The sequence below is a fragment of the Falco rusticolus genome, chromosome 1 (genome assembly GCF_015220075.1).
Source record: "Falco rusticolus isolate bFalRus1 chromosome 1, bFalRus1.pri, whole genome shotgun sequence".
Taxonomy (NCBI): Eukaryota; Metazoa; Chordata; class Aves; order Falconiformes; family Falconidae; genus Falco; species Falco rusticolus.
This window is the reverse complement of record NC_051187.1, coordinates 78,731,956-78,753,843: the sequence shown is the minus strand read 5'-3', so window position 1 is coordinate 78,753,843 and position 21,888 is coordinate 78,731,956. Positions and strand designations below refer to the sequence as shown.

The 21,888-nt window shown below is 35.5% G+C and overlaps 1 protein-coding gene across 3 annotated transcripts in view; it reads left to right on the top strand.

Annotated features, from left to right (window-relative positions):
* Positions 1 to 21,888, top strand: part of RGS12 (regulator of G protein signaling 12) — an 87,400-nt gene that overhangs the window by 49,304 nt on the left and 16,208 nt on the right. For all 3 annotated transcript variants that reach the window (XM_037385870.1, XM_037385865.1, XM_037385877.1), the window contains exons 5-14: positions 2,411 to 2,580; positions 5,866 to 5,958; positions 7,139 to 7,282; positions 11,707 to 11,886; positions 13,174 to 13,327; positions 14,552 to 14,628; positions 16,206 to 16,406; positions 17,392 to 17,465; positions 19,641 to 19,767; positions 20,714 to 20,810. In XM_037385870.1, coding sequence (XP_037241767.1) covers positions 2,411 to 2,580; positions 5,866 to 5,958; positions 7,139 to 7,282; positions 11,707 to 11,886; positions 13,174 to 13,327; positions 14,552 to 14,628; positions 16,206 to 16,406; positions 17,392 to 17,465; positions 19,641 to 19,767; positions 20,714 to 20,810 — 1,317 coding nt within the window. The remainder of the gene's footprint in view (positions 1 to 2,410; positions 2,581 to 5,865; positions 5,959 to 7,138; positions 7,283 to 11,706; positions 11,887 to 13,173; positions 13,328 to 14,551; positions 14,629 to 16,205; positions 16,407 to 17,391; positions 17,466 to 19,640; positions 19,768 to 20,713; positions 20,811 to 21,888) is intronic.

Sequence of the window (21,888 nt, the reverse complement as noted above, 5' to 3'; positions counted from 1 at the left end):
TGCTGTGCCAAGCGTTTTGCAATCCCTTGAGTCCTAAGGCACTGCAACTAGTGGATTGAGAGTTGTGCACTTTGTGTGGTTACTGCCTAATTTCCCTGTGTCAGCCAAGTAGGTTTAAAGGGTTTGGTATGTGGGATGAGTTTACCTTTCTAATTTTGCCCGAAAGGAACTAGGAAATTTTTATCATTCATCACAGGGGAAAGCTGGGGATTGAACCCTCTAGGAGTAAGGCAGTATCTGAAACTGTTCCAGATCTATCAAGAAGTGGGTGTCTATTTATATCCTGGACTGTAAAAGAAAACATATCCACCTGCAGAGTTAAAGCAAAATACTTCAGATAATAAATTTAGATATAATTCTCTTCAGATTCACATCACCTTCTTTCACAATAGTTTCACTTTGGTGACAGGTATTCTCTAACAAATCTAACAGTTGACTTTGTTATGCTCTTTCGTATATCTGAAAGGAAAAAGTGAATAAATATTTTAAGAAAATTTGGCATTATTTGCAGAGTGTTTTTAATTAGCTTTGATTAATCTGATGATAAGGTAAAGAAAAATATTTATATACCTAGTATGTTGCAATGGTTCTTAAATATTATCCTTGCTGAATATATATATATTTATTCTTCCCTAATCTAATTCTGTATCTTTGTCTTATTTTGTCTTATTTTTGTCTTAAACAATAGCTTTGCTTACAGAAATTTGCACCAGTTAACAGCTACATCTTAGTAAATACTTCTGAGATATGGAATACACTTAAAAATGAAGTTTCAAAACTATTTTTTCTGCTATCTTTACCACTATCTTAATAAGTTTTTGAAATACTTATAACTATCTTTGAATAGTCCTTTTCTTTCAAAGTTCCTACTTCCAGGGAGGAACAGTAATGTTTTGTAACATTGAACTTGGAAGCGCTTTGGTGAAATTACTCCTTGCTGTAGTTAGTCCAGGTGATTAACTGAGGAAAATTAACAACAGTAAAAATGTCCCTGTGAAGAACAGGCCATTTCTTACTGGTGGTGGGTTCAGCTTTCTCAATCAGTTAACATTCATAAAGAGCTATATATTTGCTTTTCCATTTGGCATTGAAGATTTCATCTATTTTATTTGAAGACATTATTTTCTCACATCTGTAACTGCTAATTTTTCAAAGAATTGAAATGTCTGCTTTTTTTTAGTCCCTTCCTCACAGAATCTTACTCAGTTTGGCATCTCTCTAGTGCAACCTCTCTTGCTCAAAGCAGGGTCTGTTACGAATCTCAAGGCTTTATTCAGTTACGTCTTCACAATTAATTATACCTCAGGTCACCTCTGTGAAGTGTGTAGCTGTGAGTATAACTATGCCAGTTTTACGTTTGTGTAAACTAAGAGATGAAGAGAGCAGTGGTTTGTAAAAGGGCATGCAACAAAGAAATGACAAATTTGTGAACAGGAGCCCGTTGTATACAGTTCCCTCTTTTACTTAGAGCAGCCATTTCTTTCACGTTTCCACTTCTATGGATAAGTTGTCACTTTAAGAATTTCTTTGTGCTTACTCTGTTTACTGATACCTGACAAAGATAATGCGGGGTTGATACTTGAAATTATGAGGCTGCTACACAAGGTTATGTTTTCTTAAATTCTGTATGGGTTCTTGTTCATTTGTTTTTCAGAATACAAAATGCACTTGTTTTTTAAAGATCTAAAGAACCTGGTCATTCCTCAGCTTGGGGTCCCCAGAGTATTGCAATAAGTCATCTCGAGTCTGGAAGGGAGTCAGGATTCCCTGTTTTTATCAGAAACCTTGAGGATATATGGTTTGATACCTCTACTTGCTATGGATGATGAAGGCATTTATTACTAGCTCATTTTCATTAGTAGTCTCTTCCTCAGTTGACTTCTTTCCTAAATTTTCAGTATTTAACAGGAATCTTTCATTTCCATGAAAAACTTCAGAGCCTGTCTCAACTGTTTTAAACACATATGAAATTTTGCTATTTCCTATCACCAAATAGGTTTTTGTCCACTTTCTGGTCAACTGTGGGTTCTTGAAGGTCTACCTTCCTTGGATAATCTTATGAAGGAGTGCAGTCCATAGGGTGAGGAACGTAAGCAGAAAATTTTGTCCAAAATGTTTTATTTTGTGAAGCAAGAAAAAAGATTTCCTTTTGTACCTGCACTTTTACTTCTGGCAGGGGATTGCTTTTAAGAAACACATTTAATTTTCTTTGCAGTGGAACAGAAAAAACTGAGAGATGTTTGGGGCTGCTTTTTCTATGCAGATGCTTCTAATAAAAATGGGAAGGGATGTTTTTGAAGCCTGCACTACTGTGAGCTTGAGCAGGAGGTGTGATAAATCAAGTAAACAATGCTGAAGGGTGAAAGTGAATAATACTTTATTGACAGATGTGTTATTTTTATTTTAACAGAGCTGAATAGTACTGATTTAAAAGACTGCATCAGTGAAAACAGCCTCAGTAGCAATGCTAGTCTTCCCAGTGTACAGAGCTGTCGACGACTTAGAGAAAGAAGAGTTGCAAGCTGGGCTGTTTCATTTGAGCGTCTTCTTCAGGATCCTGTTGGTGTTAAATATTTTTCAGTAAGTTTTGAGGGATGGTGAGAGACCTTTCCAAATACCTGATAATGCTGCAATGATTTTCCTGTATTTTTCTTTCTTGACAGTATTCTTACATAGGACAAGAGACAGGAGTTCCTTCTTACACAGTTAATCTGAGCATCTTTCTAAGTCTAAACTGGTTCACAGTTGAGTAAGGTTCATAGTAGTACACATTGTTGTGCACTTCTGGATAGCAAAAGGTTCACATAAAAACGGAAGCTATCTTTTGCTTTGTATCTGAACTTTTGGAAAGCTTTCTCATTTTGTGAAATAATTATATGTTGTTATATTTGCATCTGTAGCCTTTTTACAAGAAAAGGCACTAGCTTCAGTAGTTTCCTAAGAATTGGTAATCTATTCATGTTTACCTGCTGAAATGTTGGAAGCCATGTAGAGGACTTTTTCAATGCTGTAGTGGTTTATCTTCCTGCAAAAGGTTTTTAGCAATTTTTTTTTTGGAAGTAATTAAGGTAGCTAAGAGCACTGTTTAAAGCAATAGCCTGCAGGAATAGTGTTGAGTATTTGCAAAGCATAAATTAAGCTTCTTTATAGCATGTTTATGAAATTATTTGGGCAGCACAAACCATCCTTGTGCAACATATTCAGAAGTGCAACAATGCAAAAGCGTATACATCTCAATTTCCTTACATGTAAACAGAGATTTTCCTTACATGTAAGGAAATTGAGGTGTATACGCTTTTGCATTGTTGCACTTCTGAATATGTTGCACAAGGATGGTTTGTGCTGCCCAAATAATTTTCACAAGGAGAATAAAGAAACCTGTGGCTGGCATAAGAGAAGTAGATTATTGGAATTTGCAGGAACTCGTGCAGACTCCTTTCTTCGATACAAAAATACTGAAGCATCAGAAGGATTAATAAGCAGACTTCCATCTTAACTGGTGTAGGGACCCAAAAATACGTTAACAGTGAACACCTGTTTGAGGAAACAGAGAAGATGAAAGCAAAATAGTATATCCTGGGTATTGTGTTCTCTGTCTTTGTATTTTTCTTAGCAGAATAGTCTAAGAGTTGTCAGCATTTCTGCTTAGATACTGAGACTTCTTGTCAGACTGAAAGAGAAATTACAATTCTGATCAGATGTTTGAGTCCACCTGAAAAATGATGTGGTTTGTGGGGGTGCTACAGAAAGTTTAGTCGTCTTTTCTAATTACTTGTAAGCCATCAGTAATGTACACTTAGGAAATTGCTCTAGTAATTTTTCACTACTGTGAAAGTTCAAAACTTACATAAAAAACTTAGGAAGTTGCTAATGTAATTTTATTTAATTTTCAGATTAAAATGTTAAAGTGACATTTCATTTCAGCAGAAGGCAACCTCAGGTATTCAGGAAGTTTTACTTTTCCCCCTCATTTTATTCTAATTGGAAATTATTTTTATAAACACCTCAGAATTGCTTGTGTTAAAGAAATACCCAATATGAAGAACAAATAGGGAATATTTAAATTTGTGTGCACCACCATTTTCATGAAGCCCAGGGGAGATCCAGAGCTGTTGCTTAGATTTACTTGCAACCTGGCTATCGTAACACCTGTGCAGTTAAAGATTTCTGCCCAGTATTCAAGAACATTGAAGCATGAGCATTTAGTTCAGGACTACATAGTAAGCATCTTGGTACATTTGGGATTCAGCATGCGTAGGCCTTTCCTGAGGACAGCTTTGTCACAGAGCAGGAATTTCTTTCTAAGAAGAGGAGGTTTTGCATGTTTTGCAAATACTCAATTTTGCATAATAGTCTGCTGATTAGAGCAGTCATCCAGGAAGTGACAGACCTGATTGCAAGTTCCCTCCTCAAGTGGTTCAAACCAACATCTCCAGCTTCCCAGCCATGTGTGACAATTGCTAGGCTACATAGTGTTCCAACTGGGGCATCACTCAGTCTTCCTGATGAAGCTGAATTGTTGTACAGCCAGCTGTGCCCAAATCATGTGGCCAGAAGGAGATTGCCTGTAGATTCGCGGTGAAGGCACTGAGTGGGGAAGTAGGCAGTTGGGTTCCAGTTCCTGCTGACTAATTTGATTCTTTTTTAATCTGTAATTACATGTAAAATGCAGAAATGCCCCCTGACTACCCTCTGGATTGTCTTTTATACATTAAGTATCTCAGGTTCTGAAGTGTGTCTGAAAAGTTCTGAAAATTTTTTGATTTAAATTGAGAGCTTGCTAGTGGATTTAGACTCCCTGTATTGTAGTTTCTCAGTTGCTTTCTTACAGTTGGACTCCCTAAACTCTACGTACATCTTAAGAGCACAACTAGAATTAAATTTTTAAGGATCTCTGTGAAGATTCCTCTTATACTGCTTTTTGAGACTGCCTTGTGTGTTAAGGAAGCTTGAGCGATACCAGTGTGACACTTGAGTGAATGTTGTGGCTTGTCATCTGACTTAAAATAAAATTTCCAATTAAACAGTGCTACCTAAAGCTCTAAAGTATAAACAGGCATTGTTCCAATTACATGAGTGTCTAGATAATTTTTTTAGAGGACCAAGTTAATTTTTTTAATACCTATTTTTTCCCGCTTCCCACTTCTAATGGTTAAAATGCGTTCAAGAAACATATGCTGAGAGAATATTGAATTGTAGATTTCAATCTGGGACAATTTGTCGTTGTACAAACCACGGGTTTGAATGGGGTCCCAGTCTTTATTTGGACTTTTGGATGCTGTAATATAAATATCCTGATTATTGTGTGTTGTAGTGGGAGATTTTTTTTTTCCCCCTCTAAAAATGTATTTTCCAAGGAGAACCCATGTGACCACATCAGCAAGCAGTGACAAAAGATTTTTGGTAGTTGCAATGTGATGCAGAAAGATGCTGTAATGAATACAGAACTGATTATGGGCACTGCTTGATAACATCTATTGTACTAGTAGGACTGCAATTAAAGACAGCTGGTTTACAATGTAATTTTTAAATTTAGTTTTAAATTATTTAAATTTTTATTAAAAGTTTATTCACTAGTTTATACACTACTTAACATGAAGTTTCAAATCTCATCTTTGTATGTGCAAATTATTTGATTGTAACTTGATAGATTGTTCTCAATTGTATACATTTAAAAAGGTGAGAAAGAGGAGAAGCACTAGGTATATCTTGGACATGAGTTGATTTTTACTTGAGATGAAAACTGGACTGTGAGGCTGATCGAAATGTTACCATTTTTCAAACTTACCAACATTATAAGTATGTTACTTGAATGGCAAGTAACTTCTTTTCTTGGAGACATTTATTTGTTTATTTTTCCCCTAGGAATTTCTACGTAAAGAATTCAGTGAAGAAAATATTTTATTTTGGCAGGCCTGTGAATATTTTAACCATGTACCTGCACATGATAAAAAAGAGGTAAGTCGATGTTGTATTTCAATACATGGTGTTGCTTCTTCAAAAATTGTTACTTTTCAAGATGGTTGTAATTATTGGAGCTGCACTTGGTCTTTGTAGTATGACTTCACTAGTATAGGGTTGGAGCCTCAGTCTAATCTTCTCAGTCTCCTGAGAGTACTGTCCTAAGTTGAATACATTTGATATATTTAGGCTGCAGTGAAGTGCAGAGGTAGCTCTGTAAAAATGAGCTAAAGTATACTGGATATTGGAAAACAGCTGACTGCAGTAGCCCAGCACAAGAGAGTGCAGAGCAAGTTAATTTTAACATGTCAAGGAGATGCGAGCATAAGCCTCAAGCTATTTCAGGTAGACTGCCTTCACTAACCAAGGTAATGTGTTCGTAACTAATTTAGTTCTATCTTCTGCCAGAAGCGTAGTCATGTTTGTTCACAAATTATGAGAATCTCCTTTTCATCATTTTAAGATAGTCCTACGTTGTTCAGGCAGTTTTGGTGAATTTTGAATTTTGTGCAGGTTGGCAGCAATTCTGCCTACGCCACAGCCAAATATAGTCAGGTTTAAGATGTGGAAATTATTTAATCTTGAAAGTCTCTCCTTGCTGTCTTGTGGACCACTCAGGTTTTTTCCCGCCACTTACTTCTGTCTTCGAACAGTGTATTTTCTGAACACTACCCCTAAGGACTCTTGAGCTCAGTTTGGTGTTATTTTCATTATTTCAAGAGTGTGGGTGGTTCAAAGTGAATAAGTTAAAAATAGAGCATGAATGGCTTTGTCGGTAAATATTCATGTATATGCTTACCTTTCTCTAACTTCTAGAAATTGAAGCTTAGAGGTTTTCTTTAAATAGTAACTGTTATATAGAAGGTGCAAAAGCTAAAAAATCTGTTCTGCTTTGTAAGACAACATGATGTGCTTCCTTTCTGTTACTTTCATAGTCTGAATATTTAGGTTTTATTTTGATGATGACTTTTACTGCTTAAGAAATATTTGATGAATATTTGCAATTTTAAAGGAAAAACCCTATTTATATGCCTAAACTAACAAAAGTTGTCATTTGAAAAATGCTTATATTTCCCTTAATAGGAAACTGGAATGACTGTGTATTTTTTGGTAGAATATATCGATGTAAGAAAAGCCCATCTAAAGCAAACATACATTTAGCATTTCTTTTCTGTAGCTTTCTTACAGAGCTCGGGAGATCTTCACTAAGTTCTTGTGCAGCAAAGCTACAACCCCAGTTAATATTGATAGTCAGGCACAGCTGGCAGATGATATTCTCAATTCTCCACATCCAGATATGTTCAAGGAACAGCAACTTCAGGTAACCGTAGAAAACATGACTGCTGTACATTTATGTGTATTATCTTTTCCTTTGAAGTACTTTAAAATCTAGAAAATTTTCAAGTTTCACATGCTGTATATTTCAATATGTATAAAAAGACATTGAAGTCAAGATCATATATATTCTGTTAGCAGAACAGCAAAAGTTATATAACGGAAGGCTGCTTGGCTGTTTTTCTGTACATTTGCATGTATGTAGAAAATTGCCATTACCTGCAAAATAATCTGAAAAATACTATTACTGAAAAGACGGTTTAGTGCCAGTAAATAATTCCATGTGTTGCAACACCATTGCATATGGTGCTTGCATATGGTTGCTTATTCTTTTCTGTAGTGGACAATTCTGTACAGAAATAGTGTCTAATTTTGGTTAAAGTGGTTTGTAAAATATGCCTGTTGTCTTAAAGGAGTCCTTCCCTTATCCTTTAATAGAGCTGTCAGAGAAAGCTTGTTAAAACTGTTGGTGTCTGAAGACCTGAAGTGGATATATTATAAATAATTACTGATGTTCAGAACAGCATAGTTATGTAACAACAGAATACACTTCATATTTTCTGTAGAATTTGAGTTTCCTCTTTTTTACTTCTAAGTAATCTCTCTGGTAACTCTCCCACCCTAACAATTTATTAGTAGAATTAATTTTGAGATCGTGTTATTTAGGAATATAGCTTTAACTGCATAAATGAAGCAGTTCACCATCATAATCTTTGTGCAACATCAGATTGCGTGCTTTTGGCACAGTCTGAGCAGGTGGACGTAGCATCTTCCTCCATCTGCAAAGTGGAGACAGAAAGTTAGGTCTAACTCTCTGGTCTGGTAGCTCCTAGCATTACAGCTATCCCCCATGCACAGAAGCCTGAGTCTCTGTGGGAATTAGCAACCACGACCTTCCCAGACATTTTTTCATGCATTCCTCATCTGGGCTTTGTGGAGACCATGCCTGAATTCCTCTTCATCCTCCCCCAGTTGTTTGGTGGAGTAAATGATGTTCTTATGAGTCTGGTGTCTGGGCTTATGCAGGTTTCTTCCTCCTTTGAAAATGCTGTGTGCTTCAGTTGGAGGGCTGATAAGGTGAGTGAAAATGCTGATGTGAAGTGCTGCTGTGGGTCTAATCTGAGACTGGACCCTGTCTGGACCTGACCAGTCTCAAATTGTTAGTGCCTCTGTAGTACTCCTGTCAGATCCACAGGCCCGTTCCTCCCACTGAAAAGTTAGGTGAAGCTGCATGAGAGTTACTTCTGCCAAAGTAAGAGGCCTTGGAGCTGGGTGTGCCAGCTGAGGTGCCAGTGGTGTATTGCCTGGCTGAAGTCACTGCCGGGTTATCAGCTGTCATGATGGCCCTTAATATCTTGGTTTCACCGAGTGGTGGTTCTGCAGTAGGTGCGTTTGTGGCCCTGATGGGTGGCATGACCTTGAGAACAGAGAGCTGTAGGTGTGTATAGTTACTGCAGCACACCCATAGACTTTCAAACTTCAGCTCATGCTGGTGACACCATGTTAATATTGTGAAGGCTCTGCATTTGTGGTCTTTCACAAGGTCTTTTAGATTTCAGTGCTGAACATAAGAGTGCGTGGGTGCTGATCTCCGGTGGTCATCAGATAAGTGTTATATGTTGCTGGGGAATAGGGAGTGTTGCTGTAAGGCTGCAGTCGAGTTGCAGAAGTGTGTGTACCCAAGGTCAAGTATCTTGGAAAGCATTGCTGAGGCTGTTATCTCTCAAGCACTGCCTGTTGGGAATGCTGCTGAAAGTTGCTTTCTGTCCGTGGGCTCAAAAATTTGTCCTTGAGCCTGGTGTTAGAGGTGTTGTAATGTGACAGTGTGGATGCAGCCAAAATACCTAGTTAGGATTTCACTGTTTCTTACAGTAGAATAGGAACAAGCATTTTGAGTGTTTCTGGATGCAAGGCAGTGTAGGTCACTTGAAGATACTAAAACAAGAACAAAATAGCATCTACTTCATGTAGAGTTGTGTAAATAGATGAAAGGTTTTCTACCCTTGTTTATGTGTAAAGTTCAAATTATGTTTTTATAAGAGGTGTTTCTTTCTCATTTGTAAGAATGAGAAATAGCATCGGCTAGTTTTTTTCCAAATAAGCAGAAGGCATTAACATTTGTAAATTAATATGATAATAATGCTAAATATAGGAAATCGGGGATGTTGTGTGGGCTAGCAGCATAGTAGGGCAGATGATGATCAGCTCAAGGTAAATTAGTTAAGCTATCATCACTCTGTCCAGCAAAGTTAAGAGTTTGGAATGTTTTTGCTATATTAAGTACATTTAATCTACAGGCTTCATGTCTGCAGTAACTCTTCTTATGTCTTTTAGTTCTCTGCAATATTTTCCTTTATTCTTCCTACCTAGCATAGAATAACAATTTTAGCTTCTTTTGGTCTTAGATTCTGTGAGAGGAGACAACTCTGAAAGCTTTGTTTTTCATCCTGAAACTGTAGTAAATTTAAGGTATTAGTGTTAGCTGTGGTGTAGAATTGTGTTTTGTATTTTGAGGGCACAAATTGCATTTAGTTTAAAATACCGTGATTATTTGAGGAGTGTAACCTCTGTAAGTTTCTTTTTCTTAAAAACTTCAAGGACTGGTGAAGTATTTTGTGGTTTTCAGTTAGCTTGAGTTTTGCATCTGTGTTGGTGTTTGCAGACTGTGCTTAACCATTTTCCCCCAATAACCTTGTATCAGCAGTGCATCTGTGAGTCCTTGAGATTGAGGCACTTTGATTTCTTGCAATTGCTTCTCCATATTTTATGCTGTCTTGGCCATACACCACAGTATTATTCTTTGGGCTCAACAGAACTCAAAAAATGTTTCACAGCTATGTGTGTTGTATGTACTCAATTTGTTAAACCTTGACCTGAAGACTTAAGTGTGTTCTGAAACTAGTTGCCTTTTTGAATTTTGACAGCGTACCTGTAGTCAGAGAAGGATTTATTTTGCATAGCCTGAGATATTTCCCTTTGTGAGCAGTTTTTCAAGTGGGAAATCTTTGACACTTGATTGTCTCTTTGACACTGCTTTAAGGGCACCTCAGATTTTGTGCTGAGCTGTTTCAGCACATTAGTCTGGCAAAACTAACCCTACAACGTGTTTTTTTTCCCCATATTTTACTATGCAGAAAACAGTGCATTAGAAGGCCCAGCAAACACGCCAGGTAGCATCTGAGCGAGAATGGAAATATATGGGGGGGAAGGCAAGAATGTGAAGGCAGCTCTCAGTTTGAATTAGGTTTCTGTGTGACACTGCAGGATCAAGTTCTCTCTGTATTATCTTGCTGTCAGAAAAGTTTTGGGCTAATACTTGTTGAGAGGGTGTCTCTGCACAATCTGAAAGATTATTTCCACCTGCAGCTGGGCCACTGTGGCTTAGTAACACACTTCCCTGAAGACTATTGGGAATGCCATAACGGGTTGGGTAGTGCATATCTTCCTTCACTCGTAGGGAGTTTGTCATGTCCAAAGAAGAAGGAATTCATACTGTTTTTTCAGGTCAAGTGAATCACTGGAGAAGATAAAAAGGTAGAAGTATGGATTCACTTAAAACTACAGGTTTGCAAAAATGGAATAAGAAATTCAAACGTTTTTTAGCATTTAAGAAAGAACTTCTCTTCCTTTCATAAATTTTGCTTTGGCTAACTTAGCTGCAGACATTTGCTTCAGGACTGGTATAGAGGTGGTTCCTTCCTATGTAGCTGAAGATAAATGTTGGTCTTGCCTAGAGCAACCATTTTACGTAAACTGTTCTTTTTCGAGGTCTTGATTTTACAGCACCTTAGTTATTGAGTCTTCCAAAGATACTGCTCTGCTTTTTCTGTATGATTGGGCTTGTGAACATTGCATAATATTGTAAAGGACTCTGCTCCTGCATGCATCAGTAATTAACCTTGTGTATCTTGTATCATTATATACTCTTGCATATTGTGATTATATCATATTCCTGAGCTTTAGATGACAAACATCTCTTGTACATGGCTACCTCACAACCCCCTTGTGTAACTTAATCCTGTCACATACAGTGCTGATGTACTAATCTTTAAAAAAAATGTTTAAAATGTCTAGCTTGCTATGCTCTTTGCATAGAATGTACAAAGGCATAAATGCAAGAAAAGATGGCTATGAGGATGGTGGTGTCAAGACCCCACAGCATCTTGGCTTCTCATGTGCTTTGCACAAATCATAGCATTTTTCTGTACCTGTACAAAGGGAATAAATCAAATTAGGTTTCACTTTAAATTGGTGCAGTATATTTAACCAGGTCTAAATGAACTCACACATACTGCTGTTTACAGGTTAATATCCTAAATGCTGTGGGAGTTGGCTGTTGCAAAATAGCTTCATTCTCTTAATGTGTTATTTAAGCTTACGTAACCATTATCTGTTGCATTTTAATTTCAGATATTTAACTTGATGAAGTTTGATAGCTATACTCGCTTTCTCAAGTCCCCCCTTTACCAAGAATGCATCTTAGCTGAAGTAGAAGGTCGTCCTCTTCCTGATCCTCAGCGTGTTCCCAGCAGCCCCACTTCTAAACACAGTATCAGTTCAGAGAAGTCCAATATCTCAACACCGAAAAAGGTTAGTTTTAAAACTAACTAAACTAAAGTTATCTTAAAACTGTGTTCTTAAACAGTGTTTTTCAAGTTCTTTAGAAGATCAAAGATAATACATAAAAACCAGTTAGAATGTATATTTTGTGATGCTGACAAATATAATTACCAAATCTTTCTGTACTTAGGAAAATAATAATTTTTTTAATCCATACCTTTGAGTCAGATTTCTAGCTATTGACTTCCTGAATATAATTTTAAATATTTGTTGTTCAATATATGTGTAAAAATAAAAAATGAGGATAATTTCAATGCATCAGCTCAGAAATTTGTTTTGATTTAATATTGGAATTAAGTTGTGATACTTCTAATGACTGTTGAGAACAGAAATTTTATCAAAAGTTATTGGAGAAGGCTTAATCTAATTTAACTCATCTTTGCAGAGGATGTTTTTTAAATTTCTTATCTGCTTCTGAGCTAAGATAATTCTTTGTAAAACAGATAACAATTGCTTAAATATTAGACCAGTAGTCTTACTGATCTTCTAACATTATTTAGAGTTTATTTTTTTCTTCATGTAGATAATACCACCATAGTATTATGTAACTGTATGGGTAAATTATAACTTTGCATTTTTCTTGTCAATCACTACACATTAGCCTATATGCTATTATGTATTTTTATGACTAGGAACTATTTTAAGGAATATTCTAATAATCTAACGTGAATACTAGCTTGTTAAAAGCAAGTTTAGTTTAATGCCAAACATTTCCGATGTTTGTATTCTTCAGCACTAATAAATTGATTATACTTGTAAATGTTAAGCAATACTTTGTCATTGTCTTTTAAATGCAGTTTATGTTCAAGACTAGCCTAGGAAAAATACCTGAAATACCGAAATGAAATTCTGTGTTTTAAAAGCAAGGCAAATGACCTTTCCACATTAACTTAGGCATTACTGGCGAGCTGTCGAGAGTTCGTTCATATTTGCAGGAGCTCTGCGGGGCTTGTTTCCAGCTACTGTTTTGTATGCCCTACCAAGCAGCACATTTCCATCCATGTATATTGTTTTGGTTTCAACTGGGTTGGGGCGGGTTTTTTTTGGTTTTGACTGTTACTGAGGGGGATGCTGTCATATACACTTATGAGTTGGGTAAGGAAGAGAGCTAACCTGGCCGTCACACTTTTTTTTGGGGGGGGGGGGGGGGGAGGGAGGGGGTGGTGGGGTGGTGGGAAGAAGTGTGTGTGGGGTTATTTTAGGTAATATATTTACAACTGTGATCCAACCAAAGATTTAATTGTGTTTTGGTGATAGTTAAGTGGTAAATCAAAGTCAGGAAGATCTTTAAATGAAGAGTCAGGAGAGGAGGACACTGAGAAAAAGAAAAGGGGAACATTTTTCTCATGGTCAAGAAGTAAGAGTTTGGGAAAATCACAGAAGAGAAGAGAAAATGGTGATTATCCAAACGGTGAGTAATCACATTCCACTTTGTTTCCAAGTTGTTTCAGCAATAGATGTGACTAATCTCATTATGTTTAGTTTGTATCTAAGTGCATCCTTAGGTGTGACAGAGGGAGATGAAACTGTCAAGTCAGAAGGCCATAGCATGGCTAGTGTTACTGGAAGTTTTGTGGAAGAAGATGTACAAATAGATAGATAAAAGTATGAAAAAAATTAAATTTGGTTTTATTGACTTCCAAGAGGTTTTTTTGCTGCTTTTCAGTAGACTATGCATTTCTTTGTGCTGGCAATTGCTTTCTCAAGCAGAGCACTACTATTTTTACAGTAAGATACTTTCAACTCTTTACGAAAAGTTCAGGAGCTGTACATGCAAGTAGTGCTATGGTTACAGTTATTTAAAGATTCCTTCATCTGCATTATCCTAGCTTTCTTTCTTTTATTAGTACCATACAGGTATGTTCACTTTTGAACACACTCGCTACCTGTTTCCACCTTTCCTAACTAAAGTTAAAAAAAGTCAGAGTTGTGAAAACCCTTGTAATCTGCTGTTTTGTTAACTAGTTTTGAGAGTTCGAGTTCCCCTATGAAAGCAGCTGTACATGGTCTGTAAAGGAGGAGATGAAAGTTTTGTATTAACTCATTCCATTGGGTTAAAAATAATAGAGAAATTCCACTGAAGTGCGAAATTTGGACCTTATTCTTACTGTGGTTTCCTCTTCTCTATTTTCTAGTAAAGGCCCAGACCCACACAGTATCTTTGATCATATGAATAGTTTACGTGTTCTCATTATAGTCATATGTGAAAAGACATCAGAGGCATTTGCTAAGATTATAGACTTAGACTTCTGAAAAGTGACTAGTAATGACTCTAGATTTTAGTTAACACCATACTTGCACTTTTAAAAATACTTAACTCCCTTCAAAATATCAAAAGAGGTAGAATATTTTTAAATTTTTTAAAACATTTTAATGTTAAAAAAAGGGGGTTAGGTTCATTTTTTTTAAATATACAAGCAAGTGGGGTTATTCAGTGGTTACATAACCAAGAATAACTTGACAAATATTGTTTTGATTTCCATGCTTCAGTGCACAGATGAAAATTTGGTGTTTTTTCCTTTAATGAAAGAAATTATTTTTCTGACTAGAGGAGCTAATACTTGAAAGCTTTCTGTATCATAATAAATAATCAAAATAAGCCTTTTTACTGATTGCTGATTCTTTCCACAAACAGATTCTATTCAGTCCAATGGATTATCATACAGACGGGAATCACAAGGCTCCATGTCATCAACCGCTAGTCTTGACTTGGTAATGGCCAGCTCTTCATAACGAAGAAGTGGGGAAGGAGTGAAAACTGAGTTACTAATTTTTGAAGTAGTGTGAAGTAACCTGTTCAAAGTAACAGTTTAAGAAAGGATCTTTAGGTGATACGGTTAGCAGGCAAGATGTAATGTTAAGCAATTTTAGAATACTAGAAATATAGTAGTGGTTGTGTTCATATGTTGCTCCTTATTTTGTCCTTGTAACAGAAGGATATCCTTTGCATCTTGTCTGTCTTAATTTCAGGCACCAGTAAACTTCCAGAATAAAAGTTTGCCTTTCAAAGGGAGCTACTGTAGCTCTTCATAAACAGCCTTTTCCACTTACCAGTGCTTGGAGATTCTGTTCTGAACAATGACATGTTAAAGCTTTCCCTCTGCTTGACCTGTATGCATGTTGCGTTAGGCTGATTTCCGTGGTACTACTGTCTTGTCATGCTTTCCTCTTCGTTTCTTTTTAAAGTTGTGAGTTTTTCTTCTTGTCATTATGATTTAACTCTGCTCCTAAAAAACTGAGAAAAGAGAGGTAGAGAATTTCATTGTGAACACTGTGATTTTGTCATAGTGTGTAGGAAAATAGTCAGTGAAGACACTGATTTCTAACCATCAAGTTCTACCTTCAGTGTAAAATTAATAAAATGCAAAACTAAAACAGTATTAATAATTGAATATAAATGCAATTCTTTAAATTTATTTTAACTATGTTGATATGGAGGTATATTATAAAAAAAGAAATTTTTAAAAGTTTTTTGTAGTCTTGATATCCCTTGAGTGGGCTAGATTTCTAGCAACTATGGAATTTTGCCTACACTACAAATATTGGGTAGGGAAACAAGCTTGGCAAAGTGGTGTTTATTTCTGTTTCTCTCCCATTCCAAATGATTAAGTCAGAAAGTTGCTGTGAGAACCAACAAGTTAAAAGAGAAAAAGCACAACGAATACCCTGAAAGGCTGTTGCAAACAGTATTTTTGTAGGGTCCTTCAAAGTTATAAGTGAGCTTTTTGTTAAATTTTTGATATTTCGTAGTAGTGTTACTATTCTGTTGTTACTTTAGGATAATAGTTAATGCTGTGGTGTATTTGTATATGTAGCATTCAGAATATGTTAAAAGAGGGAATTTTGTTGAGGGACTTGATGGTTAAAGGTGTTCCTTATCACATAAGTGTTGATTCATAATGTGTCAATGGTAATTTTTACATCAGCAGGTCATTATTGAGTATAGACAACTATTTGGAAATTTAGTAAGATTTTATTTACTACTTTACACTTTTTGATTAGGAGTTCTGTTCTACAGTTTGAGAATCTTGTAACTTGTTTTACACACTCACTTGTCTAAAACTTCATCTGTTATTGAAGTAAATTTAGATTTGTGCAGTGCTGTTATCTTTATTTTTTTCCAGGATTTAAATGTATCTGATATTTTTATATTTGGAAGTATTTCTAAAATGTAAAGATGGTAGAAAGTATGCTTCTTGGCTTGGTTTGATTTGTACAGAGTCTGAAATTTTCTGCGTATTCCTGATTCCCCCGTTGGATACTGACTTTTCTTTCTTTTTCCTGTCAAGTCGGAAGCCTCAAGATTACCTGCATTTGTACCAGATAAAGAGAAATCCTCCAAATATTGCTGTATAAACCTTCCGGATGGTTCATCCAGCAAAATGGCTGTTAAATCTGGATTCTCTATCAAAGAGGTGCTATCAGGGCTCTGCGAGAAACATGGCATTAACATAGCTGCAGTGGACCTTTTTTTAGTTGGAGGTGATAAGGTATTGCATATTCCTGTGCCTTTTTTAAAGCCTTTTCTTACTTATTTTACTAATAAGAAGTTGCGTTCTCTCAATAGTAGTACATATCTCCTAGTTCTATCTGTAGTTTCACATTGGCAGTATAGTTAATTGAAGGAGTATTTTAGTGAAACTAGAACTGGTACACTACTGTGGGTGGTTGTGGTATCTACATTACAGAAAGTAGAAGAGAGCTTATGACAAGGATTTTCTTATAAAATAAGTTAATTTAGGTGTCTAGTCCATGTAGTTTTTCCAGGGCAATGGTTAGCTTGTGCTTAATGGTAAGTATCCACAATGAAAACAAATGTGTTGTAGCAGGTGGTACTTCATTAAAGTAAACAAACATAATGACATTCAGTTCTTCAAAGATGAATGAGATTGATTCATGTTAGAATGAAGGTACATGTTTTAATATTGAGGAAAATTCCCAAGACAGCAGTCTGTGTAGGCGGGTGGTGGTGGTGCTGATGGCTCTTATTCCAGCAGGAGTTGGAACTCAACTTATTCAAGGAGATACTGTGGATGTGAAACATTTATTGTCATAAACTTGTGCTTATTATCAATCTAGATAAATACAGTGACAAAAATGAACACATTTGCATAGTTATGTGCCTGGTTTTTTACATATTTTAAAGATTGTTAACTTGCCGTATTTTCTAATGCATCATTGTATGTAATAATTTATTTTAAGTTGAAGGACCTAGACTTGTTTTAAAACACTGAGTTTCTGAATACCTGCTGACTCCAGTGGAAGCTGAAGTTCGGTCATTGTCTCACAACTAGCCAAAATAAAATATACTTTAATAATGTTGAATAATGCAAATGGATATCCAGTAGGATGCATAAAACCTAATGAATAATTTTCTGAAGTATCTGAGAATCTTTTTTAACCATGAAGCCATTCTTTTTTACATATTTTAAATTAATTTGCTCTCTGTTCTTTTGTTCCTGACATGTTCTGCAGCCACTTGTATTGCACCAAGACAGTAGCATCCTGGAGTCTCGGGACCTACGTTTAGAAAAACGCACTTTATTTCGGTAAGAGTCAAAAATACTATCTTCCTCTGGCATTCTGCACCCCATTTTCTATTTTACTTTTTGTAAGTGCACTAAAGTATATTGTCAGTTACCTGTGCAGCAAAACAGTAGTTAATGCAGAAACGAACTTGTCTGAATCCAGTAAAAAATCCAGTTAGCCATGCAATGCAACATCATAGTATGTAATCCAGAATCCAACATAAGGGGATCTAAGGTTCCTATTCGTTGTTACTTAAATTAAAGATTAAATGATGTATTTATTGATTAAATGTTCCCATTCAGTTACATCTGTAATTGTGTGCCTAACTGGCAGATTACAGTAAGACTAATAGTATAAATATAAATTCATGTGAGTATAGATTTATAACTCTGAATCTTAAATGAGTCAATGTTATATTATTATTAATATGGGTACAATATAAATCGGTATATTATATATTCAGTATTACATAATATTATTGTATAGTATACAGTTTTTTTCAAAATAGCCTGCTTCTATTTTTTCCAAAATGCCAGAAAATGTTTTAATGTTTAATGTAAAAATGTTGGATTCTAAAAATCCAAACTAGTGCTATGAAAACTCCTGAAATAGTTATTTCAGGGAAAAGTCATGAATTAGAATGCTTGCATTACATTATTGAGTTGCGCTTTTGAAGTGAATAAAACTTTTGTCAGGCATGCTTCGTTTTGGCTTTATATTACTTTTCTTTAGGAAGCAGGGCTAGTTTCTATTTAAGGGGTACTTTAATGAATATGGTATAGCATATTCAATTTTTAAATTGAGGTTCAGCAGTCTTTTATTAGGTGTGAGTTTGTAGAGTTTCCAAATCAAGAAGGAACTTTAAGCAGGCAGTACCATATGTTACTTGTGTGTTAATTAAAATGTAGAAATGTTCTACACTATTTCCTGCTGTGGGTAGACCCTGTGTAAGCAAAATCACTGAAATATTTGTAATATTTTTAGACATAAGGCAAATACTATGTTGATATACTTGGTTACCTGAATGTCTGCCACTTTGTGTCAAATACTGGTTAATGAGTAAAACTGATCATTTCTCTTTAGTAGCTGTTGTGTTCAAAGAAAATAGGAAAGGCAAAGTTTCAGTTATTCAGGTTTCTTGAGAAAGGGAAAAGTCAGTAAGACTAAACATCTTTTAAGTAATGCGAGTAATACCCCATGGCAGGGGGGTTGGAACTAGATCGTATTTAAGGTCCTTTGCAACCCAAATCATTCTATGATTCTATGACTTTTGTGTGAGAGAGAAGGTGGTGTTGACATTTGATTGTGACTGGCAAAATCACTAATAATTTTAATTTATTTTTTTTATAATGTGCATTTCTTCTATAGCTTTGTTAGTAATAAGCCTGCTGTTGTTATCATACTATAGTGCCATTATAGTCAAACGTGGCTGTTACGGAGGAATCCATGCATAGATGAAGAGCATTTAAAAAAAAACCCCAAACTAGGCACAGTTCTGTGCAGGGAAGTAGGCATACATACAATAGTTCTTTGGGGTTTATATTTTTTTTTCTTATTTCATTATTTTTTTGCTGTGATGAAATTATATAAAATTGCATAATATACTGTGAAGAGAGCTGTCTTTAAATTCCAGCTGAATTACTTTAACAGCTTTTGCATATAAGCTTCTCTTACAGCAATTTTTTGTGATATGGTGGCATCTAGCTAGAAGTTACCCTCATCTGGAATTCCATTGTCTTTGTTCCTATGCTTAAAAATAAAAATTCCTGTCCAAGCCCATCTCAAGTAATTGAATAGGACATTGTAAGTCTCTCCTGTGGATGTGGGAAGAAATACTTTTCCTGCATCCAAGGCTATAGTACAGACATGAAGTCACTTTGGAAGCACCCCTGGACCAAAATGGTCAGAGCAATCTCACTGCAAAGGTGAAAGTGCTATGGAACATATCTAATTGGTCTGAGGATCACCATGCAATTACGTTGCATGTGAAACAGTGGAAGTTATATTTGTATTAGAAGTGCTGTATATATTCAGGTTAGGATGCATTGGTGCTAGTGAAGTTTCAAGGTCACTAGCTAGTATAACTACAATACTAGTAATCTAGTATAACTTTGCTCTAGATTCGATGTTATATATTTTGTACATTTTTTTTATTGGAATATTTCATACTTAATGTTACAATTGATATATTTCAGGCTGGATCTTGTTCCAATCAATCGATCAGTTGGTTTGAAGGCTAAACCCACCAAACCAGTAACAGAGGTCTTAAGGCCTGTGGTTGCAAAATATGGTTTAAATCTTAACGAACTTGTGGCAAGACTAGTAAGTATCTTTTGATGTAATTCAAACTGCAATATTTTTTGTCTGGAGAAGATCATGTGATAGTCCATGAAATTATTCTTATTATTATAATTAGGCATTAAAATCTGTATTTATAGACTATGTGTCGAGATTGAAATGCATAGTATTCATAACCATTACACTTAATTGTAAGTACTTGAAAGCTTTAGTTGACATCTGTTTCATATTCTCCTTCAGAATAAATCCAACATCCTAAATAATAGAGCCTGAACTTAGCTTCTTCCAGAGCTCAACTTTTCCCATTATTACCCAGGGAAAGTTGATTTGGATTAGGTAAAGCTATTATTGTTCCAGTACCCTGGGAATCATTAAAGTTACTTCAAATCCCCTTACAGAAAATTTATGTGGAAGCAGACTGATTTAACTTCTCTACTACTAAACACTTGGCTAGCATTTTCTGTATTCTATTGCAATGGAATATCAAGGAATGGAAGGTTACTTTTGTGGTATTTCTAGAATGTATACCATCTTGGCTGAACCAGTCCATGTTTTTAGAATAACTATTGGTATAAAGATAACTTCATTTAATGAAATTACAAAATTAACAAATTACAACCAGTTTAGGATGCAAAATAATTTCAGGTTTTGTCTGAAAAATATGATTTGCTGAACATACACTCTAATGGTCCTGGAATATTTGTGAATGCTTGCAAATTGGATTATTTTATCTCCTTATATCATCTTTCCCCCAAATACTGTTCTTATCACATAAATGGGTTACACTCATTGTAATCAAGGTAGTTTTACACAAATGGAATAAACATTTTTTTTTTAGAGGGAAGATATATTGAGACTACACTGAAACAAAAATGCTTTGCTCATTTTCTTTCTAAAAATGTCAGACTGCTTAAATTTGTTCTGAAAACAGCTTTTTCTCTATTATATACAAACTGTGGTCCGACTTTAGAGTGGTGAGCAAGAACCACTTGATCTTGGTGTCCCCATATCTAATCTGGACGGTCAGCGGGTTGTTCTAGATGAAAAAGAGCCAACGAAGGGTAGAGGTAAGTTGGCATAAAAGCTTTTATTTATGATGTCAAGTCAGTTTCATAAACCCTGACTTCGATTGGTTTCTTCTGTTGATGAAAAGGTGAGGTAAATGTGATTAAATTTAGATATGTCATACGTAGCATATATTCTTTTTACCTAAAAAGGCATGCCATTTCTCAAGATTGGAGATTAATTTGATCTGTTGATAGCAAGTACTTTTCTGTAGCTGTAAGAAATTTTGCACTAGTAATATCTGAATATTTTACTTGCAGTCAGCTGTAAATACCCATGCACATATAGGGACATAGTGCCTAGTAACAATAATGAGAATAAAATGCCAAATAACCTCTGTGAATTTGGCAATTAATTCATAGGAGACATTCTGTATAAGTAAAACAGATGCAGTTTGTGCAGCAGCTCTATATACTGCTATGATAACCCCCTTTTAACATGAGAAATCAGCAGAGCCTACATCTCCAGTTTTAAGTGGTGATTTCTGGAAATAATACTAAAAAGGATGTAATTTGTGATTTCCCTAGACAAAATAATTTGAAAAATAGAAATTGATCAACTGAACAGCTGACAATCTTTTGGCACAATTAACATGCTAGATTAATGTGAGCAGCCTTGAGAGTACATATCTGGTATAACTAGGAGACCTTTTTATAGATACAGAACACTTTGTTTTAAAATTGAAAGTAGATGTGGTTAAATTATATATTTTTATATATATATGTGTGTGTGTGTATAAAATAAAGTAGAGCAGAGATCATCTTTGAGAAAGAACTAGGAGAATAAAGGTGGAGGGATTTATTGAGAATCAGATTTGCCATTTTTTTCTAGGAAACAACCAGTAGTCATTTTGAAAAGGATATAGATCTAAATATTGTCACAGATAGTCAGATGAAAGACTACAAGTACAACTAATCCTATGTGCTGCCAGCTGCTACAAAAGCCTAAATCATAGAGGATCATTCTAGCAGTAGGCTGGTTTGGTGGCAATATACCAGTGAAAGAGGGCCATGATTCCATGTTTGCAGCTCCATCTTTGATTAGTCTATTTACTATAGCCAGATGTAGTTTGAATGAGCC